General features: G+C 50.5%; 1 protein-coding gene across 8 annotated transcripts in view; it reads right to left on the bottom strand.

Moving 5' to 3' along the window:
• Nucleotides 1-1,132: 1,132 nt before the first annotated feature.
• The window catches only part of arhgap32b (Rho GTPase activating protein 32b), a 597,494-nt gene continuing 572,835 nt past the window's right edge, over nucleotides 1,133-25,791 (bottom strand). For 7 of the 8 annotated variants that reach the window (XM_070894250.1, XM_070894251.1, XM_070894255.1 and 4 more), the window contains 5 exons: nucleotides 23,775-23,920; nucleotides 22,854-22,925; nucleotides 19,262-20,605; nucleotides 11,452-11,798; nucleotides 1,133-8,246 (listed from right to left, as the gene is read on the bottom strand). In XM_070894250.1, coding sequence (XP_070750351.1) covers nucleotides 5,931-8,246; nucleotides 11,452-11,798; nucleotides 19,262-20,605; nucleotides 22,854-22,925; nucleotides 23,775-23,920 — 4,225 coding nt within the window. In that variant the 3' untranslated portion in view covers nucleotides 1,133-5,930. The remainder of the gene's footprint in view (nucleotides 8,247-11,451; nucleotides 11,799-19,261; nucleotides 20,606-22,853; nucleotides 22,926-23,774; nucleotides 23,921-25,791) is intronic. The other variant, XM_070894258.1, reaches the window with a different exon arrangement.

Raw genomic sequence — 25,791 nt, 5'->3', positions numbered from 1 at the left:
AAACTCTTCAAGCACCACCTGGATTATCCACAGGAGACCATCAATGTGACCGTGTGTGTTTTTTTAAGTGAGTACGCCAGCAAATGGAACCTCCAGCCATTATTTTCCTCCTTTAGAACAAATTAATTGAAATGTTTCCGTTTCTGCCAATGAAACTGGCAGGTGTATCTGAGTTCTCGAAGCTAATACTGTACTTACATATGTTCACCTGATAGCTTACAGTATTGAAAAGCTTCTTACAGCAGCTACAATTACCCTTGTACTGATACAAGTATAACTGTGTAAATATGTCACAATAAAGGGGAAGCTTATAAATTAGGGGCCATGTGATTCGCATTGTGCATGGTGTAGCAGTTCAGGAAAAGCTAATGCAGCACTGTAGGGATCTTGCTGCACAAAGTACAACTTGTCACTTTCACAGAAAAAGCTGGGTCCACAGGGACACTGGAGGAAACAGCAACACAATGAAACCTTTGAGCAAAGGATCCCAATCGACATTGATATGGAGACAGTGGGAGGCTGTTATTGAGGTTGGAGACTTGCAACAGCTGGCCTGTTGCAAATTCCCACTGCCTTCTCATGATCAACACGAACAGCTCAACATTCTCGCAGAGAAGGTGTTTTCCATATCACCACTCGCATCATGTGCCAGCCTATGCCTGAGTATCTCAGTGTGTCGATACAAAGGGGGAGGTACAGGATATTGCACACAGCAGTGGTGAGGAAGGGGCAAGAGGTGATCAATGGGCTGGTGCAGAATACGGAGCCTCCACACTACTGGTCACTGCTTGTCAGGATGGAGAGCTTTATTAAAATGATTTGTTCTCAGCACTGCTGCTCTGAAGTTGGACCTGTGCCTTAGGCTGGGCAACATCCCCCAGGCACTAACTAAACATTAAGGGGCCGCATTTGCCCTCCTCCTTAAGGTCCATTACCGCCTCTGCATGCAGTGCATGTATTCAGTATGGGAAGGGCACGTGTAGGACATGCATCCTGTTCCAGAATATGGTTCGTCAGCATAGACAGGAGATATGGTGAAGTCATGTGTGTGCTCAGAATACTGTGAATCCCCTGATGATATTTCGATGGACCTGAGGTATTCAATCAATGAGAGAACCAAAGCGGAGATGGATTGGGTTGATGTTGCCTTTTTTATGTAATGCAGTTGAGATCCTGTGTAATGGAACAATGCGACACTGTTGAATTGTGCAAGTCCGGCTCATCACTGTACAGTACAAAAAAAAACAGAAAAAAAATCAACTCGTTTCGATACAAGGTTGGCAGCAGGAGGTGTCCGATATGTACAGGAATTACAAACAGAATCTAGTATTTACACATAGTTACAACAGCTTTGCTTTTCACACTTTACACCAAGACACGAAATAAAACCCAAAAAGACACAGAAAATAGACAGATCAATTACATGTAGCAATTGACACAATTGGATGACGATCTCGCAGTACTAGATCCATCAGGAACTCAGAAGTGTCGCAAATTTGGGCTATTATATTTCTCCTAAAGAATATCGCCAACACGTTTCTGGAATGCTGTATGTCTTATCAGCACGGGTCGAGCACAAACGTCTTGACCCCTTTCTTCAGGCACTGGGTGAAATATACACTTCATGCTGTTCCCGCAGTTTGACACTAGATAGCTCTAACTGGAGCTGCTGTGACACTGCTCCCTGCATATATCAAGACTGACGATGCATTTAGTGGTAATCAGAAATGGGTCAGAGCCCATTTTACACTGTGTTTACACGGAGCACTGTGCAGGGACTGAAACGAGCTTGTTGTTTGGGGAGTCATGGCTAAGTTTACAGGTGGATATTGCAGCACGGAAATATCACCCAGCAGAAATCATTGTTCCTGTTCATTATCCCACCTGTAAAAGAACCTTGCTTATACCGGAACTTTCATTCCCAGCTAAAAGAAACAGAGGATGCCGGTAATCTGAAATAAAAACAGAAAATGCTAGAAATACACAGCAGGTCTGACAAGACAGGTTCATAAGAAAATAAGAAATAGGAGCAGGAGGAGTAGGCCATTCAATATGATGGTTAAAGCAGAATAGCAGAGGGAGAGGGAAGCATGGAAAGTCTGGCTGGGCAGAACTTCTACATCAGCTCCAGTGTCCCGCTCTATCCCCATTCATGCAGTGACCAGTTCAGACAGTCGCACCACCTGAAATGTCAGCCTGGTTCTTTCAGAGGCTGACAGACCTGTCTATTTCCAACTTTCTTCAGTTTGTTTTTCAGTTTGAGCTCTGCGTTGTCGCTGTGCAACACAATCTATTCACTGAGAGAATGCACAATACCAGCCAACCCTACATGCTTTAGTACCTGATAGAACGGGATCGAACAGAGTCCCACTATACACACACAGCTGCAGTGTTGCGGGACTGACTTGTAGAAAGGCCTTCATCCAATTCACCTACAGTACGCCTCACAATTTAATGAAGGTAGTGGATAGTGATCTCTTCACTGTCCCTGCCCGAGGTTTGAAGGCAGTCAAATGTCAGTTTCATTTCTGCAGATAGCAGAGAGGGGCCCCTCTACACACCCATCCTGTACATACGGTGAGGCTGCAGCCTTGCTCACTGCAGTCTGCTCCTTTCGAACTCAATGTCCAGGTCCAGGTCGGTGATTGGAGCGTGGGCAGGTACAGCAGGAGTGGGGAGAGACTGTGGAGTGATGTGATCGGGGCTCAGGATAGGCGTGAGTTCGGGGCCAGCCCACACTGTGATGTGTGTGCATACTAGGTCTGTGCAGCAGAGCTGGTCTCCAGTTGTCCTGGTTAACCCTTGCCACTGGACCAAGACCTAGCTCTGTCAAGCCCATGTGGTGGCTGGTGTGCAACGGCCACCCCACGTTAAAAAAATCCATGCACAGGCATCTTCCATCCCTCAGGATCTATTTCAGGACCTGGAATATCAGGTCCTTCATTGAAACACCTGTGAACTCATCCCTTTTTGGTGTGGAAGCAAGTCATCCTTGTTTCAAGGGACTGCCTATGCTGATGATGATGAACTCAATGCTACATCAGATATAGGTGCTGGTAATGGAGGATGGCTGCACTGGGAGTGGGCGAGGTAAGGGCAGGGGCTTGGGGTGGAGATCCACTGTTGGTACACGGCTGGTGGGGTGGTCCACAGACCTGGGAGGGCTATCCTCCTTTCTCCTCCATATTCCCAGGCCACGGCAACTCTCTCTGCCTAGCCAGATTTCCCACGCTTCCCTCCCCCTGCTATTCTGCTTTAACCATTTACACCTCCCTCTGGACCCAGCTTTACTTGTCCAATTATCAGCTCCTTTTGCATTGCACCATTATCCCTTTTGTCCTGCCCTCCACCCTATCACAGAACTTCCCATTTATTATTTTCCTGCTCTCTTTTCCCCGACTATGTACTTGCTTAAAAGCTGTTAATCTCAAACACTTTCCAGTTCTGATGAAAGTTCAGCGACCTGAAACATTAACTTGTGTTTTTCTCTCCACAGATGACTGCCTGACCTGCTCAGGGTCACAGACTCAGGATACAGGGTAGGAAATTTAGGACTGGATGAGGAGAATTTTTTTCACTCAGAGGGTGGTGAACCTGTGGAATTCTCTACCAGAGAATGCTGTGGAGGCCAAATCACTGAATATATTTAAGAGGGAGATGGATAGATTTCTGGACACAAAAGCCATCAAGGGGTATGGGGAAAAAGCGGGAATATGGTGTTGAGATAGAGGATCAGCCATGATCATGTTGAATGGCGGTGCAGACTCGAAGGGCCGAATAGCCTACTACTGCTCTTATTTTCTATATTTCCAGCATTTTCTGTTTTTATTTTAAGAGATATTGTCTGTAAACTGACCTCCTCACACTGTTGTGCTCAGCAACTCTCAAAAATAGCAAGACTCACTGTTTAAACTACTCAAGAGGAGCAGGTTGTGAAAGTCAACCTCAATATTCAGAAGCCTTGTTTTAAAGGTCTGCAGCACTGTGGGAGTAACTTCACCACACGGACTGCAGCAGTTCAAGGCGGCAGCTCACCACCACCTTCTCGAGGGCATTTAGGGATGTGCAACAAATGCCAGCCTTGCCAGCGATGCCCACATCTCTAGATGGAGGGCTTCTCCTCTTCAGGAACCCTTGGCCAATGCAGCCCATAATTTCTATGTGCTGCATATTGCAGGACCCGTGTCGAGTGCTGTCTGTAATCTGTGAGCTACAAGTCGACACACATGGAGACCATATCTAAGGCTGCTGGGATTAGTCAAATCCTAGTAACAGACATTTACTTTGTTCAGTTTTCACAGTGGAATATTATGTTTGAGGGACTTGATGTGAAACCTGCTTTACTTTGTGACTGAGACGAGGTGGGATAAATCAGCAAGAACACTGTCATTTATGGGCAGGGTCGAGGCTAGTGGCTCCCAGTGGCTATTTCTGATCATATGATAATCCAGTAATATTCATCCAATAATATTTGTGCACAGGGCGGGGATTGCTGTAAAAATAATCACAGTTTTAATATCCTTTCCCAAGTTAAATATTTTGCTGAATGTGTCACTCTGTAAATTAAAAGAACAATATAAACAAATCTACACAAGGTGACCCAAAACACGAGGTCTGTTGGAGTTATTCACAGTGTTACTGCTTCCCCTGCAGACTGTGCACAAACATTAACATCTATTCTCAAACACCTTGAAATGTCTACAAGAAAGGGCTGAGTCCACAGAGGACAAGGGAGGTGACAACGGCTCAATCTCTGAACAATTGATCCAAGGCCGATATAATCAGCTCACGCGAAGCACCAACCTGCTCACGCTCAGAGATTCCCTTGCGCGTGCACGCACACTCACACTCACTCCCCGCGCGGCTCAGCTGGCCACAGGGGATAGGGCTTTGCTTCCTGCCTGTGTCACAATGGGAGCACCGCCCGAGCCATAGCACGGAGCTATGGAAAGGATTCCTCCGCATGGGAGTCTTATAGTTATGTGCAACTTATATACTGGATTCAAACTGGTTATGAAAACGATCAAGCTTTGATATATCCAATCAAATGGCAGTCTGACACCCAAATCTCAGTTTGTTTCAATTCCTGCAACAGTAAGTTAGTATCTACATACAAGCATAGTGGACAAAAAATAGATATATTTAAACTCTGCTAAATTCACAAGCTGCCAAGTCCCAATAGCTGTTTGCTATGGCTGGCATCGAGGTGGCTTGATGGGAGCTAGATATGTTGTCACTCTGCATTGGCTAAGTGCTATTTTGTGTTGTTATTTTCTACTAATTGTTTTCCCCACTATGCTTGAAGTCAGAGACACGAGTGCAGGGCTAGCTCTGTGCTTCTAATAAACAAAACCTCCAAAACGGAGGGGGATTAATTCTCTGAGAGACTGTGTTACTGACACAAATATGATGAAAAATCTATCAGAACAGTAACTGTTCCACTGGGGGGGTGGCAGAAGCGACAAAGCCAGACCTGCAACAAGGGAACTGGGGTGTGGGGGGTGGTAGATAGATGCAGAGCCAGATCCGCAACAGGGGACCTGGGGGGTTTGATAGAGGCAGAGCCAGCCCTGCAGCGGAGGAATTTGGGGGGTGAGGGAGGAGGGGCATTGATAGAGGCAGAGCGATTCACAATCTCTCCTCAGCAGCTCCACTGACCCAAATAATTTTTCTCACTAGAAACAAGCCAGGAAGATAATTCCCTTAACTGTTGAGCACTCATGCAGTGTCCTGACAATTGTTAACACTGAGGTGAGAGTCATTCACCAAGGGCACAAATGCAACCTCACGTTTCATACATGTACTCGAATACACAACACAAGAGGTGCAACATTCGGCATATTGTGTGTTTAAAAACAGTACTCTGGTTATCTTTTAAAAAATAAAACAGCCCGCTGCCCAGCAGAGACTGCACAGAGTAAAATTTCTGCTCATTCCACGTGTACTTCCGCTTCTGCCCTCTGCAATGCCAGCTCGGTGGCCATGAAGCTTCCCTGGCCCAAAGCAGTGCTGAATGTTCTCCCCTGGGGGTGACTGAAGCCTGGAGGTACGAATGTGGCACTTCCTCTCAGACCACCCCTCTGCTGCTGGGTCAGAGTGTGATAGTCCTCCAAGTTATCGTACTGTGACATCACGGTCAATGTACTCTGCCGCTTACTGCCCGGGTGGCCCAGGCACGGGTATGGGTACGACAGAGACTGTTCCCTCCCCAGGGGCTCGGGGTGCTGCTGAAACCTGGTACTGTAGCTCCGTGTGGGCTGGCTGGATACCAATGGCCTGGCCAGCTCCTCGTCCTCCTCGCTGTAGCAGTCTCTGGAAGGCTGGTCCCCTCCGCCCCCTCTCACTTTGGGTCTTTCCAATTCCGGCCGCTCGTTTGCTGTCCGGAAGGAATCTTCGTAACCCCGCAAAGGCTCGTGAGAAGAAAGCACGTATTTACCGGTCGCCGATGGATATGTTCGTGAGTCCGGATGGTCTGGCCTATGCTTCAGTCCGTAGCCCGCTGGAACTGCAGTGTGCGAGCTGTACATCTGGCCCCCTTTCAAGTCTGAAGGGGGCCTTTGACAGGAATCATACTGTGACTGCTCGTAGGGAGGTTCGTGTGGCCTCCTGGACCTGTTGGTGGTCTGTTTCTGAGGAAGTGCTGGCTTTTCCAGTTGCCCATTTCCAAAGGGTCCGTGATGCTGAGCAGATGGCTCGAGATACGGCCCACTGTCCAGTTCACAATCCGGGTGCTGATAGACGTACGCTGGCTCAGGGTCTGGGGTCTTTGAGGCAGCGGGATACCACCTCTCCTTTCCCTCGCTCGCCACCATGCCAGTTTTCCCAGGATCCGACTTACTCCTGGAATGGATGATTTCCAGGCCTCCGAATTCCTCCTGTAGGACTGGGGTCACGTTGTCGTACTGCGACATCACCAACCCCTTGGCTTTCTGCCGGCTGCGGATTTCTCGGCGAATGGACTGGAAGCGGGATTTCTCCGCCTCCTCCGGGTCCCACATCATGTGAGTCAGTTTCACATTCGGAGACGGAGGCACATCGCGGCTTACAAAACTGTGCTCTCGACCCATCGGGTTGGCGTGGGCACTGCTGCGTGGGTAGGGCGGCGCACTGGGATAGGGAAAGATTTTACCCTGCAGCCTGCCAGCGTAAGGTGGGATGTCTCGGCTGGTGAAAGAATGGAACTGTCTCAGCCTTATCGAACTGTAGGGATCGGCAAGGTCATAAATGGCACCTTCAGTCCCATGTAGATTGAGTCCAGAGGTGGAGTAAGGGCTGTACCTGTATTGAACTCGGCCATTTTCAAAATACGGCTGCAGCTGAGTGACGTGATAATCGGACTGAGGTGGTGGTGGCTGGCAGGGTTTGTACTGATAGATGGGTCTCTGGTAATAGAAGAGCTCATCATCTGGAGGCACCTCAGTTCTTGAAATGGGAACTGAGCGGATGGAAGATGGCGGCACATGCAGAGAATGTACCCGCCTTATCGTGGGGTACACTGGCTCCTCAAACTGGGAGTGTGGGCAAACAAATGCTCGCATGGCAGGATTGCCCGCTGGGACATAGTCGGACCTGGAAAGGCGAGACTTGGATAGGTGAACAGAGGCTGCTTTGGGCTGGCTGGTGAAACTGTTGAATCGAGATGCAGCCGAGGGAATGTTCTCAGGCCGGGAACCATACAGCAGATGCTGCGGGGTGCTTTCTGACCTGGGCTGATAGGACAAGTGCTGGGGGACACTGTCAGCACGGCATTGGTAGATCAGCGGCTGCATGGAGTGAGCATGCTTCTGTTGGTAGTGATTGTCCAGATCTGGCAAGCTTTCCATCTTGGAATGATAAGGATGTGACTGGCAGAGAAAAGGGGGTTTGGGAGGAGGAGGTGGGGGCAAGGCATCCTCTATGGATGATGGGATGGTCGTTGAAGCTAGGAATGAATGGAAGTTGGAGGCAGTAATGGTATCAGACATGGAATGGCTAGGTGGCACCCTGCTTTCCACTGATCGGAGGGGCGGCACTGGTGGGGTGTTACTGTAAGCGCTGTGATCCATAGGCACAGATTCAGCTCTCGGGTGTACAGCTGGTGCTTGGACACTGTCTCTTGCTTTCTCCTGATGTCCGCTGTGAACAGCCATGACCGTGGCAGGGCGTGCGATGTAGCTGTTATCGGAGCTGAAAGTTGACCCCGACTGTTCAGCAACACGTGGTTCCGACTGTCTCACGGGAGTTCCTGGAGACACTACTGTTCGAACCTGGAAAGGGGGATAAAAAAAAAAAAAACAGGAAATGATCCAATAGCTACCAGTTTTTAAGAAATATTTTGTTCGGACATTACTTGAATTATTCGTGCTTCGTCTCCCATACCATGACTGATTTGCTAGCCAGATTTGATGCTCCTTTTGATTCTAGACGCTTCACTTCAGTGTTCTGCAATCAGCTGCCTTCCAATTTCCTCTCTCTCCCTGCCTGCGCCAACAGCTGAATCCTGCTCTGTTACCCCCAGATCTCTGGCTGGACCTCTCTAAGACCACGAGGTGCGCGAGTTCTCGACTCCCCTGACAGTGAGGCTCAGATCGCTAACTGTAATCCCAGAGCCACAGTTCAGGTGCTTCTGCATAAAAGGCTGACATTTCCTCCTGTTTTGCTGCCAAATTAATATGAGCATCATTACATTTGAAGGAAATAAATTAAACTGTGTAACAATAAAACTTTCAAGTGAATGTTTGTGAGTGAAGGAAGAAAATCTGCAAGATTTAAAAAAATGTTTTCAACTATAAATAATTGGAATGATCAGATTCTAATCGGAACAAACTGACACACAAGACAGTCAGAGCTCAACGTTATTGTACTGAGTTTCCCAGAATAAATGCAAATAAAGAGATTTAAAGTGAGGTGCCTACATCTACACTTATATGTAAGAATGGAACATTGGACTGTGCACCAGCAGGGAATATATGACATAAAATGTATAAATATCTGCACAGTGCGAGAGATATTTGAATATGCAAGAAATGTACAGATAAACTTATTTCCAATATAAAGCCACAGTGTCGGTGCTGATATTAGCAAATCCAGCTAAAATGAACAAGTCTAAAATGGGGGAAAAAAAATGTTTTTAATTACTTAAGAAATTGTGTAATGTTTACAATTATTTCACTTGTGCATCCAGATTTTTTTGGCATGCATTTAGGGGTGTCCCTCACCTCTTGCAGTTACGGAGTTGATTGGGATGGTTTCTGCTGATACAGGTCCCCTGCACTGACTTACAAAGGTACAGCCCTGCCCCCCACTGATCAATGCCCAAACTCAAAAGTAATTAATTCAAGCCCTTTAAACACTAAACAATCTGAATAATCAGCAGTAATTGAATTTTATTTTTAGATCAAAGTTTCCATTCACTCACTGCCCCTGGACAGAATGTGATTTCTTTGAGTGGACAAATTGTTTGAAATTAGATTGGAAGGGCCTTGTTAGGGATTGTCCTGTTATATTCCAAAATACCGAGCACATTTGAAGAAGAAGATTGGTTTAAATATGTTTTAAGTTGGCAGAGATGGTAGAGTTTAGCAAAGGCTTTAATTAACCTACTCACTCAGTAAGTGAAATAAACCAGAATCTGTTCCATTGTACCCAGTACTGCTAACCCACAGCTGCCGATCCCCAGCCCTGCAAATATTACTGTGTGTTAGTCTATCCTTCCAGCAGGGATCGAAGTCCTCAATCCAGGTCGCTGATTGCAGCGCAGGCAGGCACAGCAGGAAGGGCGAAGGAGCGGCAAGTTTGTAAATGGAAGTGACCAGGGCCCAGGAGAGGCGAGAGTTCGGGCCCAGAAGAGGCGAGGGCCCAGGGGCAGCACGGGCCAGCCCACACTGCGATATGTTTGCACACTAGGTCCATGCAGCAGAGCTGGTCTCCAGTCATCTTGGATAATCCTTGCACTGGACCAAGACCTAGCTCTGTCAAGCCCGTGTGGTGGCTGGTGTGCAACGGCCACCCCATGTTAAAAAAATCCACGCACAGGCATCTTCCACCCTTCAAGATGTAGTTCGGGATCTGGAATATTAGTTCGGGATCAGGAACATTGAAACACCTGTGAACTTATCTCTTTTTGGCGTGGAAACAAATCATCCTCGCTTCGAGGGACTGCCTATGAGAAGCCCTTAATCAGTTGAGCTCTTTTCAGGGTATGGAGTACTTTAATAATTCATTTGGTATTGCAATAAAAGAGAGAGAACGCTGGAAATACACAGCAGCTGAGTCAGTATTTGAGAAGGGTTATTTCATGAAGAAAGGTTGAGCAGGTTGGGCCTATTCTCATTGGAGTTTAGAAGAATGAGAGGTGACCTTATTGAAACGCACAAGATTCTAAGGGGGCTTGACTGGGTAGATGTAGAGAGGATGTTTCCCCTCGTGGGGGAATCTAGAACTGGGGGTATAATTTCAGAATAAGGGGTCGCCCATTTAAAACAGAAATGAGGAGGAATTTTTTCTCTCAGAGGGTCGTGAATCTTTGGAATTCTCTACCCCAGAGAGCTGTGGAGGCTGGGTCATTGAATATATTTAAGGCGGAAATCGACAGATTTTTGGGGAACGGAAGTGGAGTTGAGGCTAAGATCAGATCAGCCATGATCTTATTGAATGGCGGAGCAGGGCTCGAGGGGCCAGGTGGCCTACTCCTGCTTCTGATGTTCTTATGTAAGAGAATGGTTGACCTGTCCTGCTACACCTCACAGGATTTGTGTTTTTATTTCAGATTCCCAGCTCTGGCAGTGTGTCCTGTTGTATCGATTGGTATCGCACGGTAGGGGGATAGTCAGTGAGGGGAAGTGATTTCAATTCTTCCCCTTCACTCTAACACGTTCAGCTAATACCACTGGTTAACAGAACCATTCACTCAAACCTCCCACAAAATCCTTTGAGTGGCAGGTATAGCGACCTCTGAATCTGCAGTGTGTTTGACAGGCTTATATAAAAAAATTTTGTATTTGCAGTACTTATCGGCTGCTTTGCTGAAAGGAGCAGGAGCGTGCTGTATAGCCCTTAGTGTAGAATGCATTGTACGGGACACTGCACCAAACCGCTCCCGAGTGAAATTCCTGGGTGGAGGGGACATTGTTAAGTTTTTAAATGCATTTCTGTATTAAAGTGTGGATAAGGGGATGGGTGATTGGCGTTGACTGTAAGGATAAGCGTTCCCGATACTGCGCTTCACAGAGGGACATAGGAATGTCCAGGTTTATTTCTTGTTACACAGCCCGACCTTTTTACAAATAGTTTTTACCTCATGAAGAGACCTATTTATATTGGTGATTATTGAGAGAAAAATTCCAACTGTAAAATAGCTTCATTTATTCATGCTTCAATTCATTTTCTTTCAGTCAGACATCTAGCGAGGAAGTCTGCCCACATTACAGCAAATTCGTAGAGTGCAGTTGACGGATGAACCCTTTGCCTTACCTGGCCTGAAGCTGTGGGCCCCACTGCGGTGCTGGGAGGGACCTGGCCAGTGGCGGGCTGCGGTTCGACAAGCGGCCGCGCAGTTATCGCGTAGCTGGCTGTTGTGTGAGGTGTGGCAGCAACTGGTGCTGGGCATGGCTCTGTGAATGGGGCAGTGTGAGGATACTGATCCTCCGAGGCCTGCCGCCCGGGAGGAGGCTTCCTCTGAGACTGCGCAGTGGCCTGCTGGGCACTCTCAGCCAGAGCCAGGGCCAGCAAGCGGGCAGCACTCTTTGGGGGCGGAGGTGGTGGAATGAGAGGCACGGAGCTAACCGGAGGGGCCTCCTGAGGCGATTCCACTGGAGTCACTGCAGAGCAAACAGAACAGATATTAATTAACTGAAAAAAAAACCCCTATGCAATTAGACCATAATCTGTCTTGTGCACTATAGATGACACAATCCTTTACAAATGTTACAGTATTAGCGACATCTTCACAGAAGTTACAGCTCAGGAGAATGCCATACAGCCCATTGTACCTGTACCAGCACTGGTTCTTCAACGGGCACTAGCTGCTCTAACCCTTTCACTGTATCTTCAGTATATTCTTCCATCTCCAATTCCTTTTTAAATGATGATTTAGTTTATGTCCCTTGTGGCAAAACAGTCCCTCTTCTAATACCCCTCCGTGTGCACTTTAACTTCCTGGTGATAATCTGATTTACCAGGTACTGGAGCCAACATAAGAACATAAGAAATACGAGCAGGAGTCAGCCATTTTGCCCCTCGAGCCTACTCCGCCATTCAATAAGATCATGGCTGATCTGATCATGGACTCAGCTCCACTTCCCCATAACCCTTCACTCCCTTGTCGCTCAAAAATCTGTCTATCTCCGCCTTAAATATATTCAATGACCCAGCCTCCACAGCTCTCTGGGGCAGAGAATGCCACAGATTTACAACCCTCTGAGAGAAGAAATTCCTCCTCATCTCAGTTTTAAATGGGCGACCCTTTATTCTGAAACTGTGCCCCTTAATTCTAGAGTCCCCCACGAAGGGAAACATCCTCTCTGCATCTACCTTGTCGAGCCCCCTCAGTATCTTATATCCCTCAATATCTTATAGGTTTCGATAAGATCACCTCTCAATCTTCTAAACACCAGGCTCAAGGCTCAACCTATCTTCATAAGTCAACCGCCTCATCTCAGGAATCAACCGAGTGAACCTTCTCTGAACAGCCTTCAATGCAAGTATATCCTTCCTTAAATACAGAGACCAACACTGTACGCAGTACTCCAGGTGTGGCCTCACCAACACTCTGTACAATTGTAGCAGGACTTCTCTGCTTTTATACTCTGTCCCCCTTGCAATAAAGGCCAACATTCCATTTGCCTTCCTGATTATTTGCTGTACCTGCGTACTAACTTTTTGTGTTTCATGCACAAGGACCCCAGGTTCCTCTGTACTGCAGCATTTTATAATTTCTCTCTATTTAAATAATAATTTGTGTTTTTATTTTTCCTGCCAAAGTGGATAACCTCACACTTTCTCACATTATACTCTATCTACTAAATGTTTTCCCACTCACTTAGCCTATCTATATCCCTTTGCAGATTATTTGTGTTCTCCTCACAACTTGCTTTTCCACCCATCTTTATATCATCAGCAAACTTGGCTACATTACACTCGGTCCTTTCATCCAAGTCATTAATATAGATTGTAAATAGTTGAGGCCCCAGCACTGATCCCTGCAGCACCCCACTAGTTACCATTTGCCAACCAGAAAATGCCCCATTTATCTCGACTCTCTGTTTTCTGTTAGCTAGCCAATTCGCTATCCATGTTAATACATTACCCCAAACCCCGTGAGCTTTTATCTGGTACAGTAACCTTTTATGTGGCACCTTATCAAATGCCTTCTGGAAATCCAAATACACAACATCCACTGGTTCCCCCTTATCCACCTTGCTTGTTACATTCTCAAAGAACTCCAGCAAATTTGTCAAACATGATTTTCCTTTCATAAAACCATGGTGACTCTGCTTGACTGTATTATGTTTTTCCAAATGTCCTGCTACTGATACTCCAGCATTATCCCAACCTTTCATTATTTACTTTCTCAACACCTTTCATGATTTTGAAACCGTTTATCAGATCCCCCTGAATTTCCCTGTGGAATATTTTACAAGCTCTTATTTCTAATTAGAAACTCTCATGTTTGGTCTCACCTCAGTGCAACTATGCTGTCCCCTCTCCTTCCTACGGGACGCCCAGAATTGGGCACAATACTCCAACAGTGGCTGAACGAATGTCTTACACAAAATCAAAATCACTTCCTTGCTTTTTATTACGAAACCTGGCGTACCATTCACCTTTACCGACACATTCTTGTACTGCTCTTTCCCCAAATGTACTACTAGTTCCTGTTTCCCTCACTGTTCTGAGCTATAAATTCGATGAACTGCATTTGCCAGCGCCTGCTCACTCCACTAACCTGTCAGCCTGCCTTCCTCTAGAAAGACTGCCACAATCCCTAATGTTTGTAACTCCATCTGTTGAAAAGACACATCTATCATTGTGCAGTTTGCTATTAATTCTACTACTACTGTGTGTGACTAATGTGATCTCAGTTAGTAATCACAGCCATCGGATGTAAACAACAGCCAGTACCCTAAGTTAACTGATCTCAGAGCGCAGCCCTGGCCGCAGTGCTTTTAGTTGGGGGTGGGGAATCAGCCATATTTCCTCCTGCAGACTGCGATGTAGCGAGTACAGCCGTAAACTGCATGTGTGTCTACTGATGTTGTCGAAGCACAGAATCAATCTCGCCATGATGCCCTCCCCACTCCGTGACTGAATAGCCTGATGACACTCCATGTCTACGCTCTCGCATAAAGAATGTGCACTGGGTAACACAGAGGGGCAAGCAGCTCCTGTGGAACTGTAGCCAGCGAGTCAGCATCTACAGGAGGGGAGCAGAGAAAAAATGGTGTAAAAAATCCAAGTGGCTCAAGTACAAGTGGCTTTGAGACTGATGCACCTTTACAATGACCAGCCACAAGCAAGGACCTCCTATAACTAGTGTCAGGGGTCCAGTTACCCTGACTCGAGGGCCAGTTCAGGGTCAGTGATTCAATGCCTGACTAATCATAGAAATTTACAGCACAGAAGGAGGCCATTTCAACCCATCGTGTCCACGCGGGCCAACAAAGAGCTATCCAGTCTAATCCCACTTTCCAGCTCTTAGTCTGTAGTGTGTCGAAGTGGTGCTTTTAAAAAAAATACAATCCTAAGTATCTTTTAACATTTCCAATGACGTGTTCCTCACTGATCAGCAACCTGAAGAATTGCCCCGAAAGAAGAGAGATGCTCAAAGGGTAAAAGACCAAACAGCAAGTGCAGCACAAAACCAAACACTTCAGGGAGTCTGAGCTCTTTCGGTCCCAACTGAGTGAGGTAATCACAACCAGACAGCAAATGGTGCGGCAAACAGAGCTACAGCCCTCCAAGACCGAACCGAACCCAAACCTTGCCCTTGCCACCCCTTTCCCGCAGGGACTGAGAGAGACACCATGCCTGCCTCCCACCCCCCGGACTGAGAGAGACATAGAAACATAGAAAATAGGTGCAGGAGTAGGCCATTCAGCCCTTTGAGCCTGCACCGCCATTCAATAAGATCATGGCTGATCATTCCCTCATACTCCTTTCCTGCTTTCTCTCCATACCCCTTGATCCCTTTAGCCGTAATGGCCACATCTAACTCCCTCTTGAATATATCCAATGAACTTATATCAACAACTTTCTGAGGCAGGGAATTCCACAGGTTAACAACTCTCTGAGTGAAGAAGTTTCTCCTCATCTCAGTCCGAAATGGCCTACCCCTTATCCTAAGACTGTGTCCCCTGGTTCTGGACTTCCCCAACATCTACCCGCAACTAACCTGTGCCGTCCCGTCAGAATCTTGTATGTTTCTATGAGATCTCCTCTTATCCTTCTAAACTCCAATGTATAAAGGCCCAGTTAATCCAGTCTCTCCTCATATGTCAGTCCAGCGATCCCAGGAATCAGTCTGGTGAACCTTCGCTGCACTCCCTCAATAGCAAGAATGTCCTTCCTCAGATTAGGAGGCCAAAATTGAACACAATATTCCAGGTGAGGCCTCACCAACTGCAGTAAGACCTCCCTGCTCCTATACTCAAATCCCCTAGCTATGAAGGCCAACATACCATTTGCCTTCTTCACCGCCTGCTGCACCTGTATACCAACTTTCAATGACTGATGAACCATGACACCCAGGTCTCGTTGCACCTCCCCTTTTCCTAATCTGCCACCATTCAGATAATATTCTGTCTTCATGTTTTTGCCCCCAAAGTGGATAACCTCACAATTATGCCATGCGTTTGCCCACTCACCTAACCTGTCGAAGTCACCCTGCAGCCTCTTAGCGTCCCCTCACAGCTCACACCGTCACCCAGTTTAGTGTCATCTGCAAACTTGGAGATATTACACTCAATTCCTTCATCCAAATCATTAATGTATATTGTAAAGAGCTGGGGTCCCAGCACTGAGCCCTGCGGCACTCCACTAGTCACTGCCTGCCATTCTGAAACGGACCCGTTTATCCCGACTCTCTGCTTCCTGTCTGCCAACCAGTTCTGTGCCCCCCTCCCCACCGGGACTGAGAGAGACACTGTGCACACCTCCCCCCCCCCCCCCCCCGGACTGAGAGAGACACCGTGCACCCCCCACAAGGACTGAGAGAGACACCGTGCACCCACCCCGGACTGAGAGAGACACCGTGCCCCCCCCGCCCCGGACTGAGAGAGACACTGTGCCCCTCCGCCCCGGACTGAGAGAGACACTGTGCCCCCCCCGTCCCCCGGACTGAGAGAGACACTGTGCCCCTCCGCCCCGGACTGAGAGACACCGTGCCCCCCTGCCCCGGACTGAGAGACACTGTGCCCCCCCGCCCCGGACTGAGAGACACCGTGCCCTCCCGCCCCGGACTGAGAGACACCGTGCCCTCCCGCCCCGGACTGAGAGAGACACTGTGCCCCCCCGCCCCGGACTGAGAGAGACACCGTGCCCCCCCGCCCCGGACTGAGAGAGATACCGTGCCCCCCCCCCGGACTGAGAGACACTGTGCACCCCCCCCCGGACTGAGAGAGACACTGTGCCCCCCCGCCCCGGACTGAGAGAGACACCGTGCCCCCCCCGCCCCGGACTGAGAGAGACACCGTGTCCACCCGCCCCCCCGGACTGAGAGAGACACCGTGCCCCCCCGCCCCGGACTGAGAGAGACACCGTGCCCCCCCGCCCCGGACTGAGAGACACTGTGCACCCCCCCCCGGACTGAGAGACACCGTGCCCCCCCCGCCCCGGACTGAGAGACACTGTGCACCCCCCCCCGGACTGAGAGACACCGTGCCCCCCCCGCCCCGGACTGAGAGACACCGTGCCCCCCCCGCCCCGGACTGAGAGAGACACTGTGCCCCCCCCCCCGGACTGAGAGACACCGTGCCCCCCCCGCCCCGGACTGAGAGAGACACCGTGCCCCCCCGCCCCGGACTGAGAGACACCGTGCCCCCCCCGCCCCGGACTGAGAGAGACACTGTGCCCCCCCCCCCGGACTGAGAGAGACACCGTGCCCCCCCGCCCCGGACTGAGAGAGACACCGTGCCCCCCCGCCCCGGACTGAGAGACACCGTGCCCCCCCCACCCCGGACTGAGAGAGACACTGTGCCCCCCCGCCCCGGACTGAGAGACACCGTGCCCCCCCGCCCCGGACTGAGAGAGACACCGTGCCCCCCCGCCCCGGACTGAGAGAGACACCGTGCCCCCCCACCCCGGACTGAGAGAGACACCGTGCCCCCCCGCCCCGGACTGAGAGACACCGTGCCCCCCCGCCCCGGACTGAGACAGACACCGTGCCCCCCCGCCCCGGACTGAGAGAGACACTGTGCCCCCCCGCCCCGGACTGAGACAGACACCGTGCCCCCCCGCCCCGGACTGAGAGAGACACTGTGCACCCCCCCCCGGACTGAGAGAGACACCGTGCCCCCCCGCCCCGGACTGAGAGAGACACTGTGCACCCCCCCCCGGACTGAGAGAGACACCGTGCCCCCCCGCCCCGGACTGAGAGAGACACCGTGCCCCCCCCCCGGACTGAGAGACACCGTGCCCCCCCGCCCCGGACTGAGAGAGACACCGTGCACCCCCCCCCCCCGGACTGAGAGAGACACCGTGCACCCCCGCCCCGGACTGAGAGACACCGTGTCCACCCGCCCCGGACTGAGAGACACCGTGTCCACCCGCCCCGGACTGAGAGAGACACCGTGCCCCCCCCGGACTGAGAGAGACACCGTGCCCCCCCGCCCCGGACTGAGAGACACCGTGTCCACCCGCCCCGGACTGAGAGAGACACCGTGCCCCCCCCGGACTGAGAGAGACACCGTGCCCCCCCGCCCCGGACTGAGAGACACCGTGTCCACCCGCCCTCCCGGACTGAGAGAGACACCGTGCCCCCCGCCCCGGACTGAGAGAGACACTGTGCCCCCCCGCCCCGGACTGAGAGACACCGTGCCCCCCCCCGCCCCGGACTGAGAGAGACACCGTGTCCACCCGCCCCCCCGGACTGAGAGAGACACCGTGCCCCCCCGCCCCGGACTGAGAGAGATACCGTGCCCCCCCCCCCCCGGACTGAGAGAGACACCGTGCCCCCCCGCCCCGGACTGAGAGAGACACCGTGCCCCCCCGCCTCGGACTGAGAGACACCGTGCCCCCCCGCCCTCCCGGACTGAGAGAGACACCGTGCCCCCCGCCCCGGACTGAGAGAGACACTGTGCCCCCCCGCCCCGGACTGAGAGACACCGTGCCCCCCCCCGCCCCGGACTGAGAGAGACACCGTGTCCACCCGCCCCCCCGGACTGAGAGAGACACCGTGCCCCCCCCGGACTGAGAGAGACACCGTGCCCCCCCGCCCCGGACTGAGAGACACCGTGTCCACCCGCCCCGGACTGAGAGAGACACCGTGCCCCCCCCGGACTGAGAGAGACACCGTGCCCCCCCGCCCCGGACTGAGAGACACCGTGTCCACCCGCCCTCCCGGACTGAGAGAGACACCGTGCCCCCCGCCCCGGACTGAGAGAGACACTGTGCCCCCCCGCCCCGGACTGAGAGACACCGTGCCCCCCCCCGCCCCGGACTGAGAGAGACACCGTGTCCACCCGCCCCCCCGGACTGAGAGAGACACCGTGCCCCCCCGCCCCGGACTGAGAGAGATACCGTGCCCCCCCCCCCCCGGACTGAGAGAGACACCGTGCCCCCCCGCCCCGGACTGAGAGAGACACCGTGCCCCCCCGCCTCGGACTGAGAGACACCGTGCCCCCCCGCCCCACAGGGACTGAGAGAGACACTGTGCCCCCCCCCCCCACAGGGACTGAGAGAGACACTGTGCCCCCCCCCCCCCACAGGGACTGAGAGAGACACTGTGCCCCCTCCGCCCTCCGCCCCCCGCCCCCCATCGAACAGTCTTGCCTTACGTATGAAGATGAGCGGTTTGGCGCAGTACAGTACGTCTGACGCTATTCGTTGAATAATACCTTGGCGCAAATCAGTGGCAGATGGGGAGTGGGGGGCGGTGGGAAGAGCTCGGGTATAACTATCTGCCGGGTGATGAGGCATGGAGTGACACAAGCTGTCCCTGTCATGACTGAAAATCTGAGTTCTCTCATATACCAGGATTGTGCACATATACCTAAAATGTAGCATGTACTGTGAGCCTCTCGCAATGATGTCTGACCAAGCGCAACAATTTTTATTCAACACTTACCCGCGTGTGACTGTGTAGATGGTACTGCCTTGCTTTGATTGGTCAGTTCATGCCAGTCTGGACTTTGACCTTTAGCCTCCATTTGTGAATGGATAGATGATATAGTCTTGTTTTGATTGGTTAGTTCATGCCAGTCTGAATTTTGCCCTTTCGTCCCCATTTGTGAATGGGTAGATGGTGTAGTCTTGTTTTGATTGGTTAATTCATGCCAATCTGAACTTTGCCCTTTCGTCCCCATTTGTGAATGGGTAGATGGTACAGTCTTGCTTTGATTGGTCAGTTCATGCCAATCTGAACTCTGCCCTTTTGTCCCTCCTTGTGAATGGGTAGATGGTACAGGCTTGTTTTGATTGGTTAGTTCATGCCAATCTGAACTTTGCCCTTTCGTCCCCATTTGTGAATGGGTAGATGGTACAGTCTTGTTTTGATTGTTCAGTTCATGCCAATCTGGACTTTGCCATTTTGCTCCTGCCTGTGAGTGGGTAGATCGTACAGCCTTGTAGTGATAGGTCTGATCATGCCAATCCAGACTTTGCCCTTTGGCCTCTGACCCTGCTACAGCAGCAGAAAGCTTAGTGTGGATCTCCTGACGGCATCCCTCGGGTAGTTGCATGTCACTGGTCTTCAGTAGCATTGACATCATCTGTGGAGGTGATTTGCTGACATTGCTGTTCCCTGCTGGGTTGGTGTGAGGTGGAGATGTACCCAGTGTAACGGCTGCCATACTGCCAATCATTTCAGATACTCGCGTTGGTACAGAAATTGTAATAGGTTCAGAAATACTCAACAGAGGAGTCTTGGGTGACTTGCGTCCGATCTTTGGGGAGAAGGCATGAACGACCTTTTCTGCAAAAGAAGTTGGTTTAGCCAGTTTTTCATCAGTAGGGCTCAGATCTGGAGAGAAGAAGGGGCTCATTAGCTTATCCGGGGATTGAGAGACTGGTTCAGAACTAGTAGCACTACCGGGGGTCAGACACAAACTGCCCAATTCTGGCTCCCTCTTGCTGCTACTCGATTTGTCTTTGCCACTGGCTGAGGAATCCGCCTGAGAGCTGCAGTCAGGCGGGGAAAGTTCTGCCCGTGGTGGACTACACTGAAAGGACATCGGGTCAAAGTCCAACCCGGCTGCTCCCATATCTGGTGGACTCAGTTCTACTTCCTCCATCCTGGAAGACACCAGTGCAGGCACTTGGAGTATAGCATCCTCTCCTTCACTCTCATCGTTGGGTAGGTTGTCATAGGAGTTGCAGTGGTTGAGGCTGGGGAGGCCCCCAACATTGAAGGAAACAGACAGGGCATCACTGCTGGACCGAGGCCTTCTGGGTCTGTACAACCTGGATTCTCCTAGGAAAGAACCAACACCACATCATTGACCACCGGCTGGTGATAACGTCAGTATGTGTAAGCTACCTGAGTAATCAAACCAGATGTTCTACCACTGCATTGATATTTCTCTATACAGTTTAGAATGATCTTACAAATTACATGACTTTTGTGTCATGAGTAAGTCAGAATGTCATGTCACCATGTCCAATAACTCTCTCTCATGTAGCTCTGAAAACCAGTTGTTCTTCCCTCACTCTGCCTTTAATAAGGGAATAACGGAGTGTAGACGGTTGGGTGCAAGCACAAACCCACTGTACTCCCAACACTCCCTGCTGACCCAGAAACACAAATCCAGAAACACAATCAATAAAAACTAGTGGCCAGATACAAAAAGTAATTAGAAAGGCTAGGGGGCTGAAACACAAAAGGATGGAAGTTATGCTGTAGTGAAACCCCATTTAGAGCAGTGCGCTCATCTCAGGAAGGATGTATTGACTTTGGACAGGGTGCAGTGCAGATTCACCAGATTGATACTGGGGTTAACTGGGTTAAATTATGAAGACAGGTTGCACAGACTAGGCTTGTATTCCCCTGAGTATAGAAATTTAAAGGGGATCTAATCAAGGTGTTTAAGGCATTTGATCAGGTAAATAGAGAGAAACTATTTCTTCTTGTGGGGGTATCCAGAACAAGGGGGCATAACCTTAAAATGAGAGCCAGGCCGTTCAGGGGTGATGTTAGGAAGCACTCCTTCACACAAAGGGCAGAGGGAATCTGGAACTCTTCCCCCGCACCTAAAAATCTGTTGAAGCTGGGGCCAATTGAAAATTTCAAAACCAAGATTGATAGGTTTTTGTAAGGCAAAGGTATTAATGGTTCCAGAACCATGGTGGGCAGATGGAGTTAAGATATAGATCAGCCATGATCTAACTGAATAGTGGAGCAGGCTTGAGAGGTTGAATGGCCTCCTCCTGTTCCTATGTTGTAGCGGCATTACCGGAGACCGAGAGCTCATCATACAGTGAGTTCCGTCTTCCAGCGTACACTGACCTACACAGCACGACCGCATAACCGTCGGCACCATTTTTAGTTCTCAATTTACTCTTTCCACGCCTGTTTATGCTGTAACCATCTTAACCCAATTAAGCTCCAGAATATTGGCCCCAGATTCATGTTTACTGAAACACGAGGGATATTTTTATCTCAAATCCATCAGCTATCTGGCAGAGAGATCACAATAAATGGACATCTGTTCGCTCACTCTGGTTACCTCTGGACCTAGTAAGCAGGTAGCCAACCTAATATTGTACACAAGGAAATAGGAAGTGTTTAATTAATTCTCAAGACTGCCTTAATCTTATAATGGTGTTCTGACTGGGAGGCACAGATTGGTGGATGATTTAATTAGCAAGTGTCTGCTGCAGCGCTTCAGTACGTGAGCTCTGGCTAAATCCAAACATTTATCTCAAGGCCTAAATCTGTCCCATTGTGAGCTGATATATGGGAATAAAGTAATAAAAACAGAAAATGCTGGAAATCTCAGCGGGTCAGCCAGCATCTGTGGAGAGAAACAGAGTTAACGTTTCAGGGTCGGTGACCCTTCGTCAGAACTGTAGTTGACCTGAAACGTTAACTCGGTCGCTCCCCACAGATGCCGCCTGACCCGCTGAGATTTCCAGCAATCTCTGTTTTTATTCCAGCATCCGCAGTATTTTGCTTCTTGTCCCAAAGCAAAGATCACCGCATTCACTGAGCAAATGTACCAGGAGTCCACTCAGTCATCAAAGTACCAATAATAAACAGGAGGTTTGGGCAGTCACTGCCAGCTAGCCCAGTGACACTGGGATTACACTCAGTGTGGGCTCAGTGACACTGGGATTACTCTCAGTGTGGGCCCAGTGAAACTGGGAGTACACAGTGCGGGCCCAGTGACACTGGGATTACACTCAGTGTGGGCCCAGTGAAACTGGGAGTACACAGTACGGGCCCAGTGACACTGGGATTACTCAGTGCTTGCTCGCCCAGTCAAGCTGTGTAATACCAGTGTTACTGGGCATAATCATTAACAGACCAAAACTACGGGTAGTGACAGCAGCATATTGGAATATTAGCATGATTGCAGCATTGGAAAAATGCACAAAGTGCTACAGGTCAAAAACATACTGCAACACTGAAACATGCTGCCAAATACATACACTGGTATATGTGGCAAATACACTACAACATGTAAGGAACCATGACAATAAGGTGAATGCATTGTACTAACCGTCCACATTGTGCAGAGATGAAAGAGACTCCTCACTTTTAGCAGAGCGGAGTGTTCCTGAATCACCCCTTGCTGATGGGAAGACAACAAAATCACAAATGAACAGAATGAAACCAGCTCTACCTGTCAATCACACGGCCCTTAGTTGCTGGATCTATGACTTTAAACAACAACAACTTATATTTATATAGCACCTTTAACATAGCAAAGTACCCCAAGGCGCTTCACAGGAGCGTTATAAACAAAATTTGACACCGAGTCACCTAAGCAGATATTAGGGCAGATGAACAAAAGCTTGGTCAAAGAGGTAGGTTTTAAGGAGCATCTTAAAGGAGGAGAGCGAGATAGAGAGGTGGAGAGGTTTAGGGAGGGAATTCCAGAGCTTCTGGTCTAGGCAGCTGAAGGCATGGTCACCACTGGCAGAGCGATGGAAATCAGAAATGCTCAAGAGGCCAGAATAAGAGGACTGCAGAGATCTCAGAGGGCTGCAGGGCTGGAGGAAATTACAGAAGATAGGGAAGGGTGAGGCCATGAAGGGATTTGAAAGCAAGGATGAGAATTTGGGGACTTGGTGCAAGTTAGGGAATGGGCAGCCGAGTTTGGGAGGGCCACCAGGAGTGTGTTGCAATAAGTAAGTCAAGACAAAACCTCATTTAAAAGTCCTTTGCTGTAGCTTCCCGATGTCCTGCATGGTGCTGAGCTCTAAAGCCATCAGGTCGGGATAGGCACGAGCTCAACCTTCAGCTGAGTAACCCTGGAAACACTCACCGTGTCTTCTTGCGTGTGTCGAGTGGTCACTGGCACTCGTATTGGACAGTTCAGCCACCTAAGGACTCATTTTTAGAGTGGGAACCATCACTCAACCAGAGTAAAAGGGGGAAAGCCCCCCCTCCCCTTCCCGCGTAATCTGATATCACCCACCTGCCAAAACCATGGACTTCATCTCGGTCGGCTCGCTGGGGTTACGGTGCAGCTTGCGCTTGGTCACAGAGGAGGACTTGCCCAGGTTAAAGAAGGAGCGCCAGGTGCCAACAGGTGACTTCTTAGGTTTATTTGTCGTCCTCTTCCTGGAGGAGAATGGTAAAAGGTTAGAGACAGTGGGCCACTCTGCATTGGCGACAGGCAAATAATGACGTGTATTTACATGCACCTTTAGCATAAAAAGTTGCGCCTCGATGTTTCACAGAAGCGGAATCAGATTAAAATGCAAATCGAGCCAAAGTTGCCGAAATTAGGAGCAGTGACCAAAGGCTTGGTCAGAGAGGTGGGTTTCAAGGAGGGTCTTGGGAAATGGAGAGGCAGAGGGGTTTCGGGAGGAAATTGCAGTGCAGTTGCCAACGATGGGGTGAAGGAAGGGGGAAATATCCTGAGGTCAGGGGTCAGGAGGTTGTTGACACGTGGGCTGGATTTTCACACCCAAAAAGCCAGTGGTTTGGGGAGCGGGTCAGAGTTTAAAATTTTAAAAATCTCAACCCGACCACTTCCAGGTTTAACAGGAGGCAGATTGTCAATTTAAATATTTTAATGAGACTGGCAGCCTCCGATTTAACCTGCTTTACAAGTTTAACTATGGCCTGCCGGGTTTCCTAGGCCTCGGGAAATCCGGCAGCTGAAGGGAGGCGAGGACAGCTTCAGAGAGAAGGCAAGTGCCTTTACAGCACTTCTTGTGGGCCAGGAGGAGCCAGAGTGATTCCCCACAGCCCTCTAAGCTTCCCCCGTCCCCCCCGTTTAAAGACCTGCAGGTTAGAGATCGAATCCTACCCCCTCCCCGTGGATCGGTCCGAACTGAGTCCTACCCATCCGACTGGAAGCCAAGCCTGTCAATTAGGCTGACTTTCAGACAGGGAACCTATCAAGGACAAAAGACGTATGCTGCGGAGCTAAAATTCCGCAGCATGCAAACTACGTCCACGCTTAAGTAATCCGCCCGTTAATATCCAGGCCAGGCATACGCCGAGTGCAACCAGGAGTCTCTGGTCCAGACAGAGAGAGAGAGGGGGAGCGGGGGGGGGAGAGAGGGGGTGGGGGAGAGAGAGAGGGGGGAAGAGAGAGAGGGGGGGAGAGAGAGAGGGAGTGGGGTAGAGAGAGAGAGGGGGGTAGAGAGAGAGAGGGGTAGAGAGAGAGAGGGGGGTAGAGAGAGAGAGAGGGGGGTAGAGAGAGAGAGGGGGGTAGAGAGAGAGGGGGGGAAGAGAGAGAGGGGGGAAGAGAGAGAGGGGGGTAGAGAGAGACGGGGTAGAGAGAGACGGGGTAGAGAGAGACGGGGGGTAGAGAGAGACGGGGGGTAGAGAGAGGGGGGTAGAGAGAGGGGGGTAGAGAGAGGGGGGTAGAGAGAGAGGGGGGTAGAGAGAGAGGGGTAGAGAGAGAGGGGTAGAGAGAGAGGGGGTAGAGAGAGAGGGGGTAGAGAGAGAGGGGGTAGAGAGAGAGGGGGTAGAGAGATCGGGAAGAGAGATCGGGAAGAGAGAGAGGGGGGAAGGAAGAGAGTGGGGTAGGAAGGGGGGGGAAGAGAGAGGGGGGGGGAAGAGAGAGGGGGGGGAAGAGAGAGGGGGGGGGGAAGAGAGAGGGGGGGGGAGAGATAGAGCGAGAGAGAGAGAGAGAGGGAGAGAGGGAGAGGGGAGAGAGTGTAACCAGAAGTCCCCGGTCCAGAGAGAGGGAGGGAGTGAGAGAGAGGGCGAGAGCGTGAGGGAGAGAGAAAGAGAGAGAAAGAGAGAAAGCGCGAGGGAGAGAGCACGTAGGAGAGAGAGAGAGAGAGGCAAAGAGAGCGAGTGAGAGAGGAAGAGAGCGAGTGAGAGAGAGAGAGTGAGCGAGAGAGAGAGCGAGCGAGCGAGGGAGAGAGAGAGCGAGGGAGAGAGAGAGAGCGAGGGAGAGAGCGAGGGAGAGAGAGCGAGGGAGAGAGCGCGAGGGAGAGAGCGAGCGAGGGAGAGAGCGAGGGAGAGAGAGA

Source organism: Pristiophorus japonicus, chromosome 11, assembly GCF_044704955.1.
Source record: "Pristiophorus japonicus isolate sPriJap1 chromosome 11, sPriJap1.hap1, whole genome shotgun sequence".
NCBI lineage: Eukaryota > Metazoa > Chordata > Chondrichthyes > Pristiophoridae > Pristiophorus > Pristiophorus japonicus.
The sequence above is the reverse complement of the archived record's forward strand: the minus strand, read 5'-3'. Positions and strand labels throughout refer to the sequence as shown.